The sequence below is a fragment of the Cajanus cajan genome, chromosome 6 (genome assembly GCF_000230855.2).
Source record: "Cajanus cajan strain Asha chromosome 6, NIPB_CcT2T_4, whole genome shotgun sequence".
NCBI lineage: Eukaryota > Viridiplantae > Streptophyta > Magnoliopsida > Fabales > Fabaceae > Cajanus > Cajanus cajan.
Window position 1 is genome coordinate 53,501,845 of NC_138522.1, and position 21,979 is coordinate 53,523,823.

The 21,979-nt window shown below is 33.7% G+C and overlaps 2 protein-coding genes and 1 pseudogene across 7 annotated transcripts; 2 read left to right on the plus strand and 1 right to left on the minus strand.

The window, feature by feature from the left end:
• Positions 1-77: 77 nt before the first annotated feature.
• On the minus strand, positions 78-6,682 carry LOC145959146 (uncharacterized). Of its 6 annotated transcripts, none has more exons than XM_083077632.1 (8): positions 5,231-6,444; positions 4,901-5,102; positions 2,872-4,799; positions 959-2,798; positions 787-891; positions 635-707; positions 459-554; positions 78-372 (listed from the first exon to the last, which is right to left on the minus strand). In XM_083077632.1, exons 4-8 carry the CDS (start codon positions 1,120-1,122, stop codon positions 283-285), a joined length of 528 nt encoding a protein of 175 aa, XP_082933758.1. In that variant the 5' UTR covers positions 1,123-2,798; positions 2,872-4,799; positions 4,901-5,102; positions 5,231-6,444; the 3' UTR covers positions 78-282. The 6 variants fall into 6 exon arrangements, with proteins under 6 accessions (XP_082933758.1, XP_082933757.1, XP_082933759.1 ...); XM_083077631.1 differs by having other exon boundaries at positions 4,866-5,102; XM_083077633.1 differs by lacking the exon at positions 5,231-6,444 and adding an exon at positions 6,546-6,682 and having other exon boundaries at positions 2,872-5,102.
• On the plus strand, positions 6,438-8,171 carry LOC109795971 (UDP-glycosyltransferase 73C12). Its single transcript, XM_020355548.3, has one exon. The coding sequence runs from the start codon at positions 6,551-6,553 to the stop codon at positions 8,036-8,038; it is 1,488 nt and encodes a 495-aa protein (XP_020211137.1). The 5' UTR covers positions 6,438-6,550; the 3' UTR covers positions 8,039-8,171.
• Positions 8,172-11,907: 3,736 nt separating this feature from the next.
• Positions 11,908-13,647, plus strand: LOC145959147 (UDP-glycosyltransferase 73C3 pseudogene; annotated as a pseudogene).
• The last annotated feature ends 8,332 nt before the right edge of the window (positions 13,648-21,979 follow it).

Here is a 21,979-nt window from a genome sequence, read left to right on the forward strand (position 1 = left end):
TTTAAATATTTATAAATTTTTGATATACCCAACACCTGCATATATATAGTCCAGAATATCAAATCTAAACCAGGCAGTCCAGAATAGAAATTCAAATTATATTTCAAAATTGAATGACAAAAAGAAAATAATATATAAATCTTAAAAAGCATAAATTATGACAATGTAAATCCTATTATCCTAAAAAAGCTATAAAACATATGTTTGTCAATGCTATCTAACTAACTAAACTAACTAACTATCAAACTATAAACATCTAACTAACTAAACTTAGAAATCTAACTATGATATACTTTGAAGAAAAAAAGTTGCCCATTGTTCTCTTATCTTGAGCATCTCATCTTCGGGCAATGGAGATGAATCTTGAAAGACCTGAAACATTAATTTAAGTGTCATTAATATGCAATGTTAATTATCCTAAAGGTAAATATACTTAAATAAATTTTGATATGAATTACCTGCGCCCAAGAATCAATAATACCCGCAGAAACTATGGCTCTCATCCAATACATGATGTAATAGCCACATTCAAACGAGTCTTGTTGCCTATTACACTAAAATGAGAAACAAATAACTATTATTTCCAAAGTTAATAAATTTAAATATTATTGACTATATGAATTAATTTGCTAACCTTAGGGTATATGAAATGCAATGACTTTGATGATCTGACTCTTCCGCTTAAAATATTAACTCCAGACACGATTCTAATTAATTGAAATAAAAACAAATGTTAGCCAATATATATAATTACAGTTTTAAAACATAATGAAAAAATTTAATTACCCTTGTAATTGACATTTAATTTCGTGGCTTGGTTTTCGATGTAGTGAACAAAACCACACCACGGTGTATTCCTTAGGAATGATTACCATTAACTGCCAATGAGACCTACATTGTATGACAAACAAATCAGTTATAAAATTACCATGATTAAAGAAACAATTAAAAAACTAACCCGTCAATGTATGGAGCCATGTATATATCTCTTCTTGAGTCACTCATCCATGTTTGCATATATTGCTGGATCTGGACCTGAGTGTTTCCTGATTTTTGGATGGATTGAGGCTCAATAAATCCATATACTTCTGCTTGTGCATGCTCCACACTCAATTTGTCCATGTACCTAACACAAATAATTATTATAAGTTAAATGTAATTATTGTAAATTTAGACTCATAAAAGAAAATATGACTTACATGGCCCACAGCTGTATGATAGAAATATTTAACATGGAGTTTCCCCCAACAATCTCTAATGCATCAGGCATAGATATATATAGTGGAACAGCAGCGCTATCAACTCCAAAAACTCTAATGTCCCACTGCAATTGAATTGGCTTCTTCTTTAATCGTGGTAATATGATTAGAAGCTTAGATATGGGATCATCCTCAGCTGCTGCGATATTAGCATCATCAACATGAGGTTCTCTCATGACCTCCTTACCACGATTGATAAAATCCTAAAGAAATAATCACAATTAGTTAAACAATAATAGAATTATAAGAATATAAAAGAGCAATAATATAATTACCTTTGCCCGTGCTGAAAGTGGCATGACCAAACGTTTTGGCCAAGCTAAGAATGTGCCGGTTGCCTGCCCCACTAGTTGAACCTCTGTATTGGGCAAAGGCACTGGAGCAGCAGCATCTTGAACTTGGTCAACCACAACCCGTGTCCAGTCTGGCTGTAGAGGGACACCATGGATGGTTGAGCCACCCTCAAATACTCGGCCAATAGCCACTAACCGTGGGGGGTCATCCTCAACATATAACTCACACTGGTTTGGTACATCAGTGTGAGTCTGATCCGGTGAGGGATCTGGAGCAGCACAACTCCCTTTAGTGCTGACTCGAACACCATCATGAGCAACTGCAGTCTGTTGCTGAGAACGAGCCAAAAGTTCAAACTTCTGTTCAAACTATTTTTGAATATTCTTCAATTTCTCTTCAAACTGCATCTCCAATCTCTGCTCCATTCTCTGCATAACCTCTTGACTGCAAGAGTCAACAGTGCTCCTCGATGATCGGGCACCAAAGAAATCTCGGTGGCTCCAAGAACCACCAACACCACGCACACGGCCTCCGTGCTCTGGCCTTCCTATGGCCGTTGTGAGGATATCATCCCGACCATCGGAAACAAATGAGCCCTGGGTGCTCTGCTCAACTAAACCCTCCTACAACATATTAACAATAAGTATACCCTAAACTACACTTATGAATTAAATGAGTTGAAATGAAGAGTCTTAGTTTGTATATTTTTACTTTCTATATATTTTATCAGCAACGACCCTTGCAGACTCAGAAGTCATTTGCCCATCTGATTTTGTCCGGGCTGCTATCCACATCTCATGGCGGGGAGGTGACTCCACACGGTCAGCAGACTCAACCCCTGCTGCCTCTGCCCTAGCCTTCTTCATTTCCTTTTTTTTTTCTGTCATATCCCCCTCTTGACAATAGATGGGGTGCATCATTCTTGGCCTGTCGTTCTTGGGCAGCTATTCTTTTAGCCTGCAATAATACAAAAAAGAAAATGAGATTAATTAAAATATACCTTAAGTATTTGTGTCAATGTAAGAGTTATCAATAACTAACCTGCCACGAAAGGTCCAATCGAGTGGCACGAAATTGCATCCACTCCTCATCAGTGATCTGGTACTTTAGACAGGGAGTCTCATTTTGTCGCTCTCCAAATACATACTCCCGTGTCAAGAAAGTCTTGAAGTCTCTCCACCTGACGGCCAGGGCAGATAACATCTTCCTCCTCATGACCTCAGTGTTGGGAATGTCAAAATTTTGCTATGAAAATAACAACAATTAATAAATAATGTATTTAAGTTATATAATATTCAAGGGATGTGAAAGTATATACCTGAATATCCTGCCACATGAGGTTCTTGCCAACTTCCTGAACGTCATCCCATGATGGAATGATAATAGAAACATGTTGTCGAGCTAGGACTCTCAAATAGCTCTTAAACTTGGCAGCATTTGTGCCTGATGCCTTGCCAGAACGAGGATCCACCTCAACCGGTGTCCTCTCCTTGGCAATGCGTCCAGCTGTCAACCCAGACAATCGGGTGACAGATCTACCTTCCCTCCTTCCACTGCCAGACCCAGAATCCTCCATAATCCTGAAAAAATTAAACTTTCATTATTAGAACAATGAATTAACTGAATAGACAAATAAAGTAAAAAAGATAATAACAATATAGCAACAAAATAACTAATAAAAAAACTTATAATACACAAACAGAAACCTATCTGGAACAGCCCATACTAAAATCAGAACGGGTCGTTCCAGATAAATAATTTACAATACAAAAAATTTAAGCAGAACGGCCAGTTCTGCAAACAGAACGGCCCGTTCTACAAACAGAACGACCTGTACTGCAAGGAGAACAGGCCGTTCAGCAAAGAGAACGGCCCGTTCTGCAAGGAGAACGGCCCGTTCTGCAAGCAGAACGGGCCGTTCCAGATGACTAAATAGCAGAAAATAAAAAAATTTTTGCGTAGACAAGAAACTAACCTCAAACGTGTAATGTGCAGACACTTAGAGAGTTACAAACGTCTAGTGTAGAAATAATGAGAGACTTAGAGATTGAGAGAAAAGAGATTATTAGTTTCTAAACCCGCTTCTACCCCGTACTCACCCCACCCTGCCCCTATACATGTTCTGTCCCGCTTAATAATATAATTAAAAAAATTATTTATATATAAAATCTAAAATTAAAAATCTTTATATTTAAAATTTTGTATTATCTTACTTTTTATATTTTAATTTTTAAATTTTTTCATATTTTTTATAAAGTAGAAAAAATAATCAGGAACTAGAACGAGAAAACTCGAATTCCATAAAAAAAAACGAGGATTTCAATATGCGGACCGGTCCGTTATCATGCCTAATTTCAATCATGCCTAATTTCAATCATGTAAATATGTCTCGTACTGGATATATCTCTAACTTTCGGTAGTGACAGTGATGTTAAGGTGATCCATTTGAATAGATGTGCACCGCATGCGTTGGTTAAGTCTACGGTAATTAAATTAAATGACTTCTTTTTTTCATTCTTAATTGTATACCTATAAAAAGTACATAACATTAGGCCTGTGCAAAAATTTCCGGCCGATCCGAAACCGGCCAAACCGATGATCAGATTGGGTGAGGCTGATTGATTCTTAGGTATATCGGATTTTTTTTGAAGCAAATTTCGGGTTCAAACGGTTTTGAACGGTCGGATTTGGTGTTGGAATTTTCTCATCCGATGTACCCGAATCCGACCGTTTATCTTCTTCTTCTTCACCTTCGTCTTCACCGTTTATTTTCTCCATTTTTACTTCATCTTCTTCTTCTTCTTCTTCGTTCCGTCTTCTTTCTTCTTCTTTTTCACTCCATCTTCTTTCTTCTGCTTCTTTCTTCTTCTTCTTCACACTGTCTTCTTTATTCTTCTTCTTCACTTCGTCTTCTTTCTTCTGCTTCTTTCTTCTTCTTCCATGGCTACCGCTGCTGAGAAACTTCCTGTTCTGGTTGATGAAGGTGGTGATGCGGGAGATCTGAAACTTCGTGATTTCCCCCAAATGAAGCAGCGACAGAGACCGGCAAAGAATGGCGACGGATGGCGACGAGGAAGCTTCTCAAACCGATAAATCCATCCGATGAACCCGTAACCCGCACGGATTGAACCCGCCAAAATCTGAGTTCTTCGTCGGTCAGAAATGACCCCTGATTTTTCTTAATCGGTTTCGGATGATTTTAGGAATTTTGGTCCGAAACCGACCGTGACCGACCGATGATCAGGCCTACATAACATAGCCTATAATCAAAATTTAATTTGCCTTTATTATATAAAGGAACATGAAACAGACCTTTGAGAAGTTATTTCATAAGTTCCCCTTTTTACCAATTCCAGTTTGACACGTCTCAACGGCTCAACCCAATTCCCATCACAGAAAATGCATCCAAAGTTGCAGTACAACTCACATCATCATTTTCACCGATCCCCTGCAACCCCTTTTTCTCTGCCCAAAAAAGGCGCATCCAATGTTCAGTCTGTCCTATCACAACATGTGGAGGATTGCTATATCAATTTCCGAAACGCCCACCTAAAATTTAAAATATTAACATTTCTTTAAAAAATTTATTAGCGATTGCCTTTAGTTAGCAAAATGTACAGAAATGATGGATAAATTACACATCGCTAAGAGAACAAATCATATAATAATGGATGTACATGTACTTCACAATTTGCAGATACTTGAACCGTTAATCATGGCATATTTGGCAGACGGATTGACTTGCATAATTGGATTTTGGATTTTTTAAAATCGGTTTTGAATGGGTTATTACGGTCGGACCGAGGGAGTGGAAAGAGATTTGGTTGCAGAAGATTCTAGAATGAGGACTCTTTGAATCTTCGTGAAGGAAGTGGAGTGAGAGGTGAAGGTTTCCATGGAGGGGAAAGTAGCGATAAGTACATGAAAAACTTTATTTATTAAAAAAAAGTAAACAAACAGGTCATATTTTTGCCACTTTTTAATTACAAACATCCTCATAACTCATCAATTCTTTTTTATTTATACTAGAAAAGTCAAAATATTTCGTGTCTTTAATAATTATATATATGCAAATATAATATTAAAAAATTATATATAATTATTTAAAAATAAATATAATTTTTTTATATTAAAAAGATATAATAATCTACTTAAAAAGTAAAAAGTAAAACTTCTTTATAATATATCATATTACTTGTTTTATCAAGTATATAAATAGTTATACATAAATATCGCTCTTATTTTATCGAAAGGAAAACATTTAGATATTAAAAAAAATAATCACCGCAAGAAATATTATAAATATTACATATATCTATATAAAAAAATGTTATTATAAATATAACATATATAATATAAATTTATTTAACATATATTCATATATAATTTTAATATTTATTTTAAATAAAATTTAATAACATTTATTATATTTATTATAATTAATATACATACATTTTGGAACAAATTTTTTAACAATTAATAAAATATAATTATAAATAAAAATAATTTTTAATAATAGATATTGTGTAAAAAAACATGTATTATTAGAGTACAATTTTTTTAATTCATATTCGCTGAAGTTTAGATGAAGTTTTTTAAAGCAGTCTATTTTTGTTTTATAATTAAAATTTATTTCCAATAATTTACATAACATTATTTAAAGATAGTAATAAGAGTTAATTATTTATATATTGTATGTAAAATTTTTTTACACTTACCATCAATTATATCTTTTAATTGTACCACGTCATTATAAATATATTTATTTTTAATAATAATTGATACAATTAAAAAATATAATTGGTTAACACTAACACTGTAAGTGATTAACTATAATAATAAATGGTGGAATAAGATAACGACCAAAAGGACAATTAATTTCGTATTTTAATGCGAGTTAATTACGTGGATTCTTTGCGTACTCATTAAATAGCCTTTCCATAAAATGAAAAAGTAAAAAAAGAATTTCCTTATCATTTCTCACACAGAAACCTGCAATGGATTCAACAACAGCCTTTCGCCACCTCCACTTTGTTTTCATCCCCTTAATGGCCCCAGGTCATCTTCTCCCCATGGTAGACATGGCCAAATTGTTTGCACGACGCAAAGTGAGAGCGAGCATAGTCACCACACCCCTCAATTCAATCCAGTTCCAAGATAGCATAGAAAGAGAGATTCAATCCGGTTCACCAATCCAAATTCTACACGTTCAATTTCCATGCGCTGAGGCTGGACTACCAGAGGGATGTGAGAGCTTGGACACACTCCCTTCAATGGATCTACAGACCAATTTCAACATCGCTATGAACTTGTTGCAGCAGCCACTACAAGATCTACTTGAAAAGCTAAGACCCTTCCCAAGTTGCATAATTGCCGACAAACATTTCTTATGTGTGGCTGATGTTGCTGACAAGTTGAACGTCCCTAGAATAATATTCGATGGGACTAACTGTTTCTTTCTGCTATGCAACCACAATTTGGACAAGTATAAGGTGCATGAAGCTGTGTCTGGTGAAGAGAAATTTCTTGTCCCTGGAATGCCCCACAGGATTGAGTTATGCAGATCTCAACTCCCCGGGATATTCAATCCTGGCACAAAACTCAAGTTGCAAGCTTATCGCGAGAAGGTGAGGGAAGTTTCAAAAAGAGCATATGGGATAGTGGTTAATAGTTTTGAAGAGTTGGAAGTTGAATATGTTAAAGAGTATCAAAGGGTTACGGGTCATAAGGTGTGGTGTGTTGGACCTGTGTCACTTTCCAATAAGGATGACATGGACAAGGCTTTGAGAAGTAAGAGAAACTCAAGTGATGAAGTTGAGTATTTGATGAAGTGGCTTGATTCATGGCCTCCAAGGTCTGTGATTTATGTTTGCCTTGGTAGCTTAAACCGTGCAACGCCTGAGCAGTTGATAGAGCTAGGGTTAGGGTTGGAAGCAACAAAAAGGCCATTCATTTGGGTGCTGAGAGGTGCATATGGAAGAGAGGAAATGGAGAAGTGGTTATTGGAAGAAGGGTTTGAGGAGAGGGTGAAAGAGAGAGGGGTTGTGATGAATGGTTGGGTGCCACAAGTGTTGATATTGTCACATGGAGCAATAGGAGCGTTTTTGACTCATTGTGGATGGAATTCCACACTTGAAGGGATTTGTGGTGGGGTACCTTTGGTGACTTTTCCTCTGTTTGCTGAGCAGTTCTATAATGAGAAGGTTGTTGCACAAGTGGTGGAGATTGGGGTGAGTGTGGGAGCTGAATCCGTTGTGCACTTGGGAGAGGAATATAATTCTCGGGTTCAGGTTACGAGGGAAAATTTTAAGGATTCTATTGAGAAGGTGATGGGTGAGGGCAGAGAAAAAGAAGAGATAAGGGAAAGGGCTAGAAAGTATGGGAACATGGCAAAAAAAGCAATAGAACAATGTGGGTCTTCTTACCTCAATATGTCCAAATTAATTCATGACATCGTACGTGTCAAAGGGTTAGACCAAAGCTAAGCCACAAAATAGACCACATGGATATACTCATATTATGTGCATTTGTATCAGCAGCGCAACTTTACACGTATTTGGATGTATTTTAAGTCTTTAAAATTTTATAGCTAATTAATTAAGTTCTCTGTATTTAAAACTGAGTAAATGGCAACACCAAAAATGCATGAAACAACACCAAAAAAAAAAACTGAGTAAATGGTTTTTTATTTATTTTTGAATTGTTATTTTCTACAAAAAAATGTTTATAATAACAGGATTAATTAAATTATTTCATGTTAAAATTTATTAACTAGAATATTAAAATTCATTTAAAATATTAAAAATATCAAATTTGCTCCTCTTTAAACTTTAAGATCTTGTCTCTTGTATAAAACTTACTCTTTTTTAAGTTATAGATATGAAGTATTTACATATTTTTATTGGTGATAATCTCAGTTAAAAAGTTTCATTAATAATTATAATGTGATTTTTTAATTATATTTTTTTATTAACAAAATGGAATTGAAAGTGTGAGAGATAACTAATCTCAGTAAAAAAAATAAAATTAATATTTATAATGTGATCTTTCAACTATAAGTTTCTATATATTCACTCACTGAAAGCGTGAGGAATCTGCACTTGGTTATATTTCAGCTAACTTATTGATAAACTTTTCAATTTTTTTCAAGTTTGTGTTAAATTTCTTATTTTAAAATTAAATTAATAAGAAAAACGCAAACAAACTGACAATAAAATAAATAAATAAAACTATCAATTAAATTATTCCTCAATATCACGAATAAGGCATGAAATCAGATAATAGCTAGAGAGACTTGATCCGTTAAGTGATGACAAAAAAAAGTATTTATTTATTTTTAAGTGAATATCCACTTAATAAAGAGCGAGGACCGATAATAAGGTCCTACTCATCAGTATCCATACTTTTATTTATTTATAAATATTCTTAATTATATATACAAGTATTTAGATTTATTTTTATATTAAATATATATGTTATAATTATTTATTTAATATAATTATATATTTTTTTTATTTTTTACCTTTTTATTTAAAATTTTATAATTTTTCAATATATCTACGGATATTCATAAATACATGTAGATATATAAAAATATATATACATATATATTTTATAACAGATAATTTTTTTAAATATATTAGATAAGTAGAACTTTATTTTATCTGAAAATTTATTTAACCAAGTTAATCTTATCTTTGTTTTAATCTAGTGTATAAAAGGTGAATTAAAAAGGAAAATTATCATAAACAACGTTAACCAGTTATTTATCTTGGATATCATAAAATATTTCATATATATTAAATACAAATAATTTTCTTATTTAAGGGTATTTTAAGAGTTTCTCTATGAAACAAGTATTTTTAAGCATATTTTTTGAGGAGGTTTATGGAAATACTTTTAACTTTTTATTTATTATATAATTTATAAATTTAAAATATTTATTTGTATATATAATTTATTATAAATTTTATTTATATATAATTAGTGGAGTGTACCTATGTATAACAGTTACAAAGACATTTACATTTTACCATACTCAATATGTTTTTGGAAGGAAGTTATTATATTGAGTCGACAAAAATATTTAAAAAAAATGAAGAGAAAACAACTATTAAAAAATAACTAGATAAAATGGAATACTGTGTCTCACTGTTATTTTTAAAAAGTTAAAGAATTAATAAAAGAAATAGATAATAAAATAAAAATGGGACGGTTGTATATATTAATAAGTGTAAAAAAGTTTTAAGAATATGGATACCAAAATAATTTACCTCCTTTATTGATAGTTTTAATAATTAGAGGAAAAAAGAGACACCTTGTGACTCTTAATGTTTATTTTAAAAAAATAACTCAAAATAAAAGATAATGGAATATAGGTGATTATTAAAAGAAAATAATAGTTATTACACTTTTTTTAATATAATGATTTAACAAATGTGGAATCTAAGGTAGTTATTAAAAAAAATTTCTCTTTTTATATTATATTATATATATATATATATATATATATATATATATATATATATATATATATATCATTTTATAATCTACCTAATATATTGTTGATTAGAAGGGTGATATTGTATAATTGAGTAGGCAAAAATATTAAAAACAAAATGAAGACAAAACTCTACTCCTTATATATTAAACACTATCGACAATTTTGTCTGAAAGTATTTAAGAAATTATTCTTTGACATTAGGAATTTTCTTAACTTATTTAATTAAATTTCACATTTATTTATGAAATAAATTTTTATATTTTTAAAATAAATTATCAATAGATAAAAATAATTTATTGCTACAAAATAAATTAATTATCTTAAATATAAAATATAATTTAGGCTAAATTATATTTTTGATCATTTATATGTTAAAATGTTTATTTTAGTCATTTATCTTTTATATTTAGGTCAATTTGTTTCTTTTAAAAAAATAATAAATTTTAATTTTATGACACAATTTTTAATCAATTTTCAAGTTTTTTAAGATATGGTAACATTAAATTTGATTATATAAGAACTATGAAATTCAATTGACATTTAAATTTCAAAGGACTATGAACATAGTTATATTTTATGAGTTTTCAATTGCCTTTTAAACTCATTTTATGCAATTTTTACTATATTTGTAACACTTTTTTTTATTTGAATTTCAGTTGTGTTTGATAGTTTCATATAAGTGAATTTAATTAGATGAATTTCAAGTTTTTAATTAATCAAAAAATGATCTAAAATCATATCTCAATATTAAAAATAAATCAATTTAAAAGGATTAAATTGGTCTAAATTTAAAAGATAAAAGATCAAAATAAATATTTTAAAAATAAAAAATAAAAGTAAATCTAACAAAGATAAAATACCAAAAATATAATTTATATATTTAAAATATCTATTTATTTAAATTTTAAATATAATATATAAAATAAAATAAAATATTTATTTGTATATATAATTTATTATAAATTTTAGTTATACATAATAGATATTTAACTTATAAAATACACAAATTAAAATGACAATAATTATTGAAAGTAATGTCTTTTTTCCTAATAGTTATAGATAATTATTTAGTGAATGGATTACATACTGAATTACTAGTCAATAACATTTTAATATGTGTCATATAGAGACCAAATATTTATTGTCTATAATAATTAAAACTTCTAATAATATATATATATATATATATATATATATATATATATATATAAAGAATATATTTAAATATATAAATTATATTAAAATTTTATATCAATAAATATTTTTAAACATATAAACTATATTTTAAATTTTTGATAAATTATTTATATTATAATACAATATTATTTTTATTTAATGATAATTTATTTTAAACTATTAAAATTTAATTTACAAATAATAATTAAATTAGATAAATTAAAAAAAAATGTTAAAGCTCTCTCAATTTTATTTTTTAAAGCTATCTATTTGTATTTAATATATAAAAAATTATAGCTGAACAACTTAAAATTTAAAAAATGTCATTGATTTTTTTTTTATGTATAATAATAATAAAAAGGGTTGTTCTAGTATTTATATTTTTGGATAGTTTTACTTTTATAATGATTATTTTGAAAATTATAATTTTTTTTATTCTTTCTTGTAAATTTCACTCCATAAATGTATGTATTTTTAATATTTAATAATCATTACTATTATACATACTTTATTATTTATTATTTTTTAAATATAATTCACATAGGCCCGTAAATACAATATTCGCCTTCCGAACAAAAAGTTGAAAGCACAAAGGTGGCCGCAGAATGCGAAGAAAGTTAGTTGCGTGATCCGAAGATATCAGAATAAGAAAGAAGTTGGTTACCTTATATTTTGTCACCGTATAAAGAAGACTGATATTTGCGTGTGCACTCACCTTCATATTTTTCTTGTACTGAATTGAAGGCCTCACTCTTTGGATTCACTCATTCTTCCACTTCATGGCTTCGCAAACTCACCACCCACACTTCCTTCTTCTTCCCTTAATGTCCCAAAGCCATCTCATTCCCTTCACACAGATGGCCAAATTACTCGCCACCAATGGAGTTTCTGTCACCATTGTTCTCACACCCCTTAACGCAACCAGGTTCAACATGGTCATTGACCAAGCAAAAGCTTTAAACCTCAAAATCCAGTTCCACTTGCTACCCTTTCCTTCCGCAGAAGCAGGTTTACCAGAAGGGTGTGAAAACATGGACACACTTCCTTCCCTTCAGTACAACCACTTGTTCTTCGCTGCTTCCAATATGCTGAAAGAACCACTTGAAAAATGGCTCTCAGAGTTGGAAACACTACCCACATGCATCGTTTCCGACATATGTTTACCTTGGACAACAAACGTTGCATCCAAGTTCAACATACCGAGGGTTGTCTTCCACGGAATCTCGTGCTTCTCCCTCTTGTGCTCACACAACATTAGCCATTCCGAGGTGCATGAAAACGTCGGCACCTCAATGTCTAAGCCATTCGTGGTGCCTGACTTGCCTCACACAATTGAACTCACCAAGGCACAGTTGCCTGAGGCAATGAATCAGAACACAAAGGCTTGGAAACACGCCATTGATCAATTCAAAGCCGCTGAACTTTCCGCTGAAGGGATATTGGTGAACACTTTCGAGGAGTTGGAGAGCATGTACGTGAGAGGGTACGAGAAAGTGGTAAGAAAAATTTGGTGCATAGGACCACTTTCTTTGCATGACAAGTTAATCTTAGACAGGTTTGGGAGAGAAGATAATCATAATAAGACCTCAACGGATGAAACTGAATTATGTTTAAATTTTCTTTCTTCCAAAAAGCCTTGTTCTGTGGTTTATGCCTGTTTTGGAAGCTTGTCTCGGATTAGGGCTTCACAGCTGAAGGAGCTTGCTTTGGGGTTGGAAGCATCAAGCCATCCATTTATTTGGGTGATTGGGAAAAATGATTGTTGCGAAGAGATAGAGAAATGGTTAGAAGAAGAGAGTTTTGAAGAGAGGAATAGAGGAAGGGGTATCATAGTTAGAGGATGGGCACCACAGGTTGAGATATTATCACATCCTTCAACTGGTGGGTTCTTATCACATTGTGGTTGGAACTCCGCACTGGAAGCGGTTTCTGCAGGGGTCCCTATGATTGCTTGGCCAATGATTGCGGAGCAGTTCTTGAATGAGAAGCTCATTGTGGAAGTGCTGAAGATTGGTGTGGGGATTGGAGTTGAAGCTGGGGAAGTGTTGGTGAAGAATGAGGATGTGAAGAAGGCTATTGAGCAGGTCATGGAGCAAGGTGGGGATGGGGAACACAGAAGGAACAGAGCTAGAGAGATGAAAGAAAAGGCTCATAAGGCTGTTCAAGATGGTGGATCATCAGCTTCAAATTGCAAATTATTTCTCCAAGATATTTTGGGGATGTTACATAATTCATAGCAATGTAGTCATAGCTCCAGCGGTTAAGTTTATCATCTTTATTTTTTATCAGAAAATAAATCTGTTTGGTTTATTTGTTGAATAAATTAGTCATAGACCCATTAGGTTTATTTAATACTGCTTTCCTCCTGACTCCTGAGTATAAGAAGTTTTAATAAAAATTGGCTTTTCATGAGAATTCTTTATAGTGTTTTTGATGGGAGATTTTTACGGAGTAATTTAAATTTTTTTTTTGAAGGATTTTAAATGTTTTGGTGTAAAATATTTTATTTGAATGGTGAATTTACAAAAAAACTTAAAATTTAAATATTTGTAAAAAAAATTTAAATTATAAAATTTTAAATTCTTTAAAAAAAATATAAATTTTAAAATTCTTCTTTCTCTTTTTTCTCTTATCTTTCTCTCTTTTCTCTTTTAAAATCAGCATAAAAAATATTAATTTTTTAATTATTAAATAATTAAAGTTATTTTTTAAATTATTAAATATTATTTAATAATATTTTAATAATAAGTTAAGTATTTAGAAATTGACAAATATTAAGTTTTATAAAATTAAATCTTAAAATTTTAATATATATATATATATATATTAATTCAATTTTAATAATGGTAGAAATTAAATTACTTTATTTAAATTTAAAATTTGAATTGACTTATCCAAATAAAATATTTAAAAAATAATATAAATTAAAATAAAAAATTTTAAAGTCTTTGAATTTAAAAAATTTTTCATCCAAACAAATCATTAAGTTCTGTTTTGAATTAATTATGTTTTTATCAATGTATTCGTATATGATTATTTTAGAAATTTTGAGTAAATAAATTATAAATATTATAAATTAATCATATAATTTCTTAATTTCATTTTATATGAGAGAAAATGATCAGCAATGCTTTAACAAGGTAAAATGTTTCTTTCACTAGTGCAAAAAGAGGCTTTTACGTCACCTAAATGACGTCGGAACAAGGCACCACCGACGTTATAAAAATACGGTAGCAGAATGGTAAATAATGGGAACTAATTTACGTCGGACAGAGGGGGGTCCGACGTAAATTATCCCATTAACGTCAGAGCTCTCACTGTCTGACGTAAATTTACGTCGGACCCCAGTAGTCCGACGTAAATTTACGTCGGACAGTGAGAGCTCCGACGTTAATGGGATAATTGACGTCGGGCCAACCCTCACCCGACGTAAATATGCCCCTAAAATCAAACGCGCACTCCACTTTTCATTCCCGCGCTCCCTGTGTAGAAACTAATAATCCATTTTCTCTCAATCTCTAAGTCTCTCAGTGCGTTTGTTTCTACACTAGACATTTGTAACTCTCTAAGTGTCTGCACATTACACGTTTGAGGTTAGTTTCTTGTCTACGCAAATTTTTTTTATTTTCTGCTATTTAGTCATCTGGAACGGCCCATTCTCCTTGCAGAACGGCCCGTTCTCCTTGCAGAATGGCCCGTTCTGCATGCAGTACAGGCCGTTCTGCTTAAATTTTTTGTATTGTAAATTGTTTATCTGGAACGACCCGTTCTGATTTTAGTATGGGCTGTTCCAGATAGGTTTCTCTTTGTGTATTATTTGTTTTTTTTATTAATTATTTTGTTGCTATATTGTTATTATCTTTTTTACTTTATTTGTCTATTCAGTTAATTCATTGTTTTAATAATGAAAGTTTAATTTTTTCAGGATTATGGAGGATTCTGGGTCTGGCAGTGGAAGGAGGGAAGGTAGATCTGTCACCCGATTGTCTGGGTTGACAGTTGGACGCATTGCCAAGGAGAGGACACCGGTTGAGGTGGATCCTCGTTCTGGCAAGGCATCAGGCCCAAATGCTGCCAAGTTTAAGAGCTATTTGGGAGTCCTAGCTCGACGACATGTTTCTATTATCATTCCATCTTGGGATGACGTTCAGGAAGTTGACAAGAACCTCATGTGGCAGGATATTCAGGTATATACTTTCACATCCCTTGAATATTATATAACTTAAATACATTATTTATTAATTGTTGTTATTTTCATAGCAAAATTTTGACATTCCCAACACTGAGGTCATGAGGAGGAAGATGTTATCTGCCCTGGCCACCAGGTGGAGAGACTTCAAGACTTTCTTGACACGAGAGTATGTATTTGGAGAGCGACAAAATGAGACTCTCTGTCTAAAGTACCAGATCACTGATGAGGAGTGGATGCAATTTCGTGCCACTCGATTGGACCCTTCGTGGCAGGTTAGTTATTGATAACTCTTACATTGACACAAATACTTAAGGTATATTTTAATTAATCTCATTTTCTTTTTTGTATTATAGCAGGCTAAAAGAATAGCTGCCCAAGAACGACATGCCAAGAATGATGCACCCCATCTATTGTCAAGAGGGGAATATGAAAGAAAAAAAAAGGAAATGAAGAAGGCTAGGGCAGAGGCAGCAGGGGTTGAGTCTGCTGACCGTGTGGAGTCACCTCCCCGCCATGAGATGTGGATAGCAGCCTGGACAAAATCAGATGGGCAAATGACTTCTGAGTCTGCAAGGGTCGTTGTTGATAAAATAGTAAGTAAAAATATACAAACTAAGACTCTTCATTTCAACTCATTTAATTCATAAGTGTAGTTTAGGGTATACTTATTGTTAATATGTTGTAGGAGGGTTTAGTTGAGCAGAGCACCCAGGGCTCATTTGTTTCCGATGGTCGGGATGATATCCTCACAACGGCCATAGGAAGGCCAGAGCACGGAGGCCGTGTGCGTGGTGTTGGTGGTTCTTGGAGCCACCGAGATTTCTTTGGTGCCCGATCATCGAGGAGCTGATGAGGTTCCACTTGGAAATCCTCAAGAATTCCCTCAATGCTCCTCGGTTCCTTGGAAGATTGACAAGGAATGGAAACTCCAAGAAGCACCAATGTGACTCTAGCTTGCGTCTAGCTAAGTCCGGAAGAAGGAAGAATTTCCTAGCTCTACAAGGAGAAGATCTCAAGTAGGGTAGAGTTAGGGAGGGTGACTTTCGGATAGGCAATTTCTATGGAAAGAAATCTCATCAATATATCATCCAAAAGTGTTACACAATCCGGCCATAAAGGAATTTATAGTAGAAATTAGGTTAAGGGTTTAAGTTGGGTTCACCTAGAGTTAAGTAAAACCATGGTATGGTTAACTTAACTCTAGGCGCCAAAATTTGAATTCTAAATTCAAATTTTGGTGCCAACCGGCCACCCCCTCCATGTGCTCTCATTTGGCATGTAATTAGGAGGCCATTTGAGTTGCATTTCGGATCACACCATGTGCATGTGTTGCACATGGCCGAAATGCACACCAAATGTGCTTCTAATTACATGCTAATGTAGATTCACATGTAACCTAATTAACTCTAAATTCACATGCCCTCTAATGAAAATCCTACACTACAAGGCCGAAAATACAAGGCCCAAAAGAAATACAAGGCACTAAGGCCCAATCCTATTCTAACCCTAATCTAATGGGCTTGGGCTAAAGCCCAACAAAATAAAGTGATGGGCCTTTCTTGGGCTTGGGCCCACTCTTCATGCATCCTTCTTGCCATTGCTCTAGTAGTTGGGCCCTTAGCCCATGGGCCTCCTCCATCATCCCCTCCCTCTTGAAGAGGATTTGACCTCAAATCCAGAGGGTCCGCCTCTTGGGTAGCTAGTCCTGTAAACAAAGAAAGATCAGAAACATTGAAACTAGAACTAACACCATACTCAGAAGGGAGATCTAGAACATAGGCATTGTTATTGATTTTCCTAAGGATTTGGAAGGGTCCATCTCCTCTAGGACTAAGCTTTGACTTTCTTTTGGAAGGAAACCTATCCTTCCTAAGGTGTAGCCAAACCCAGTCACCTTCCTTGAAGATAACTTCCTTCCTACCCTTATTATTGTATTTTTGGTATTTTTCTGTTTGGGATTGAATATGATCTCTAACCCTCTCATGTAATTTCTTGACAAACTCAGCCCTAGATGTGCCTTCTTTATGAATAAAGGAAGCAACATCCGGAAGAGGTAATAAATCCAATGGAGTAAGAGGATTAAAGCCATAAACAATCTCAAATGGAGACATGTTAGTGGTCTTGTGAACCACCCTATTGTAGGCAAACTCCACATGAGGAAGATAGTCATCCCATGACTTCTTATTGCCTTTGAGGATTGCCCTCAACATAGTCCCGAGAGACCTATTTACTACCTCAGTTTTCCCATCAGTTTGGGGATGACATGTGGTAGAAAATAGCAATTTAGTTCCAAGCCTTGCCCAAAGAGTTTTCCAAAAATGGCTTAAGAACTTAACATCTCTATCAGAGACTATAGTTTTGGGTAACCCATGGAGTCTCACAATCTCTTGAAAGAATAACTTAGCAATGTTACTTGCATCATCCACTTTGTGGCATGGAATAAAGTGTGCCATTTTGCTAAAACGGTCCACAACCACAAATATGGAATCCTTGCCTCTTTGGGTTCGTGGCAAACCAAGGATAAAATCCATGGAAATGTCTACCCAAGGAGAAGAGGATATAGGCAAGGGTGTGTATAGCCTATGAGGTTTAGTGGTAGACTTTGCTTGTAAACAAGCAATGCAACTACTACAAAACCGTTGGACATCTCTTTTCATATGAGGCCAAAAGAATTTCTCTCTCAAAAGAGAAAGAGTCTTCTCAATTCCAAAATGCCCCATGAGCCCACCCTCATGGCTCTCCCTAACCAAAAGTTTTCTAATAGATCCTTGGGGTATACAAAGTTTGTTTTCTTTAAAAAGAAACCCCTCAGAAATATAGTAACCTTGGTAAGGTTTTTGAATACATAACGAATAAAAGTTAGCAAAATCAAGGTCTTTCTCATACAACTCCTTGATGTCATCAAACCCTAGTATTTGAGAACCTAGGGTGTTCAATAAAACATGTCTTCTGGACAAAGCATCAGCTACTACATTAGTAGAGCCCTTTTTGTATTTGATGACATAAGGGAACTTTTCTAAATACTCAACCCATTTTGCATGCCTTTTATTTAATTTATGTTGTCCCTTCAAATATTTAAGTGATTCGTGATCACTATGTATGACAAATTCCTTGGTCACAAGATAATGTTCCCAAGTTTGAAGGGCACGAACTAAAGCATATAACTCCTTGTCATAGGTAGGGTAGTTCAAGGTAGCCCCATGAAGTTTTTCACTGAAATAAGCTATTGGGTGGCCACCTTGTAACAACACAGCTCCTATGCCAAGTCCTGAAGCATCACATTCTAGCTCAAAAGTTTTAGAAAAATCAGGCAGAGCTAGAACAGGTGCTTGAGTGAGCTTATGCTTTAGATCTTGGAAAGCTAAGTTATGTTTTTCCTTCCATTCAAAGACCACATCCTTCTTCACCAACTCATTGAGAGGTGAAGATAATGTAGAGAAGTTAGGAACAAATCTCCTATAAAAGCTTGCCAATCCATGGAAGCTCTTAACTTCACTTACATTAGTAGGAATAGGCCATTCTTGGATGGCTTTGATTTTCTCGGGGTCCACATGAACCCCATTTTTACTCACCACAAAACCTAAAAAAATAACATTATCTACACAAAAAGTGCACTTGTCTACATTGGCAAACAAGTGATTGTCTCTAAGAACAAGAAATACTTGTCTTAGGTGATCCACATGATCACTTAGACTTTGGTTATAGATTAGAATATCATCAAAATAAACAACTACAAACTTACCAATGCAATCCCTAAGGGCATGATTCATCAACCTCATGAATGTGCTAGGTGCATTAGTAAGCCCAAAAGGCATTACTAACCATTCATATAATCCAAACTTAGTCTTAAAAGCGGTTTTCCACTCATCACCTTCTTTGATTCTAATTTGGTGATATCCACTCTTAAGATCTACCTTGGAAAATATGGATGACCCATGCAATTCATCAAGCATGTCATCAAGCCTAGGAATTGGGTGCCTATATTTTATGGTGATGTTGTTGATGGCTCTACAGTCACAACACATCCTCCAATTTCCATCTTTTTTTGGCACCAAAATGACAGGTACAGCACAAGGACTTAGACTCTTTTGAATCCAGCCCTTCTCCAACAACTCTTGTACTTGCTTCTCTATCTCTTTGGTTTCTTGTGGATTAGTCCTATAAGCTGGTCTATTTGGAAGACTAGCCCCAGGCACAAGATCTATTTGATGCTCTATTCCCCTAAAAGGTGGAAGTCCAACTGGACCTTCTTTGGGAAATATATCATCAAATTCATCTAAAAGATTTTTCACCTCAAGAGGTAGAGTAGTTTCCAAAGAAGACGTGGCAGTGCAAGTTAATGTTCCTCTACACATGAGGATATGAGATGATGATTCAAGAAAGAGAGAAGTTTTGTGTAAAGGTTTTGATTGAAAACTCTCTTCTTGAACTATCTCTAGAGAGGGAACATTAATCTCTCTAGAATCCTCTTTTTCATCAATTTTTAGAAGTTTTTTTTTTTTTCAACTTTTTTTTGTTTTCCTTTTTCTTGCTCACGTTTGGCCTTCATTTGTACTTGATCTTCTAGCACTTGTGAAGGTGATAAAGGATGAAACACAAACTTTTTACCCTTATGTGTGAAAGTTATTTTATTAGTTAGGCCATCATGATGAGTTTGTTTATCAAATTGCCATGGCCTACCTAATAAAATATGACAAGCCTCCATAGGAACTACATCACATTTAACTTTATCTTGATAGTTCCCTATAGAAAACTCTACTTCCACTTGTTGGTTGACCACCATATCCCCATCATCATTAAGCCAATGAAGTTGATAAGGTTTTGGGTGGGGTGTGGTAGTCAAACCCAACTTTTCAACCATCCTAGTGCTACAACAATTGCACCAAGACCCACTATCCACTATGAGAGAACAAGCCTTGTTTGAAATGTTACATCTTGTATGAAAGATGTTCTCTCTTTGGGATTGTGTATCACTAGGTTGGTTGTTGAGGACCCTTCTCATCATAAGAAGTTCCCCATTATAAGGATAAGTGACCTCACATGTTTCTCCTTCACTTGCTTCTTCTTCATCCTCACTTGAAGATGAAGAAGTAGTAGCTTCATCTTGGCTACTATAAATGTCTTGGCCCCTTAAAATCATAACCTTCTTAGTAGGGCATTGAGAAGCAATATGGCCTCTCCCAAGACACTTAAAGCATTTTATGTCACTAGTCTTAGTGCTAGTGTGTGAAGTGTTTGTGTTTTTCTCTTTTGCCTTTTCTTTGCCCTTGTCTAGGTTTTTGGAGGGAAAAGTGTTTTTCTTTTCAAAATCATTTTTCTTGTCTTCCCTCTTGTAGTCAACCTTAGAATAAGATGATGAGTATGAGCTTTTAAATTCTTTTCTCAAATTTTGCTGTTCAACCTTGATGCAAAGTTGAACCAAATCATTTAAATCCCTATAAAGGAAAAGCTCCACTTTATCTCTTATTTCAAAAATTAATCCACTTAAAAACCGAGCAATGGTAATGTTTTCTTCTTCCCTAATGCCAGCTCTCATTAAGTATAACTCCATCGTTTGTTTATACTCTTCCACAGTCATATTTTTTTGATGGAGTCTTTGGAGCTTATTGATAAGCTCCCTAGTATAGTAAGAGGGAATATGTCTCCTCCTCAAGGCACTCCTTAATTCATTCCAATATTGAATTGGAGGGTCATTATGGAGACGCCTATCTCTTACTAAAGAAGTCCACCAATACATGGCGTGACCTTGAAAACTTAGGGTGGCTAAGGAGAATTTTCTTTCTTCATGCACTTGATGACAAGTGAAAATTTGTTCCACCTTCATTTCCCAATCTAGGTACCCCTCAACATCATCTTTTCCATGAAAATAAGGGAGATCTACCCTAGATTCCCTTGGCTTGGGGGTCCTATGCACTCTTCTAGGAGGTGGTTGATAATGATCTCCTAAAGAAAGACTATCATCATTCATTGACTCTCCTAGAGTTGAACTATGGTGGGAGCTATGTCTACTTCGGTGCTTGTGGTGTAATTTTTCTTCTTTCTCCTTTAATATTCGAATCTCTTCCTCTAAAGTAGCAAGTTGAGCCTCTCTTTCAAGTTTTTCTTTAAGTTTTTGCTTGGCTTCTTGCTTCTTCCAAAGCTTAAGTGATCTTAATTCATGTGTTACTTTTGACAAGTCATTGTAATCACTTGAATTACTATCACTTTGAGGAGTAGAAAACTCTTCCATTATAGGAGAAAGTGGCTTTTTGAGAAATGATTTTTGAAAATCAATTGTTTTTATGCAAGGTTAAGACTAAGTACTTAGAGGATTATGTATACAAATTGAACTTTAGAGGGAGGTGAGCTACTAAGAGCCACTTAAAAACCAAACCTCTTCAAGTAAAAATTACTAATCCCCTTTGTAGTTAATCTCTACCAAATTCTTTTCAATGAAAATGATTTTTTTTTGATGTTTTTGTGAACTATGATAAGCTAGACGTATGAAAGCAAGTAAAACAAGGATTAAGCAACAAAAATTAAACTACCTAAATGTGTCCTAAGGTGAGAGCTTGA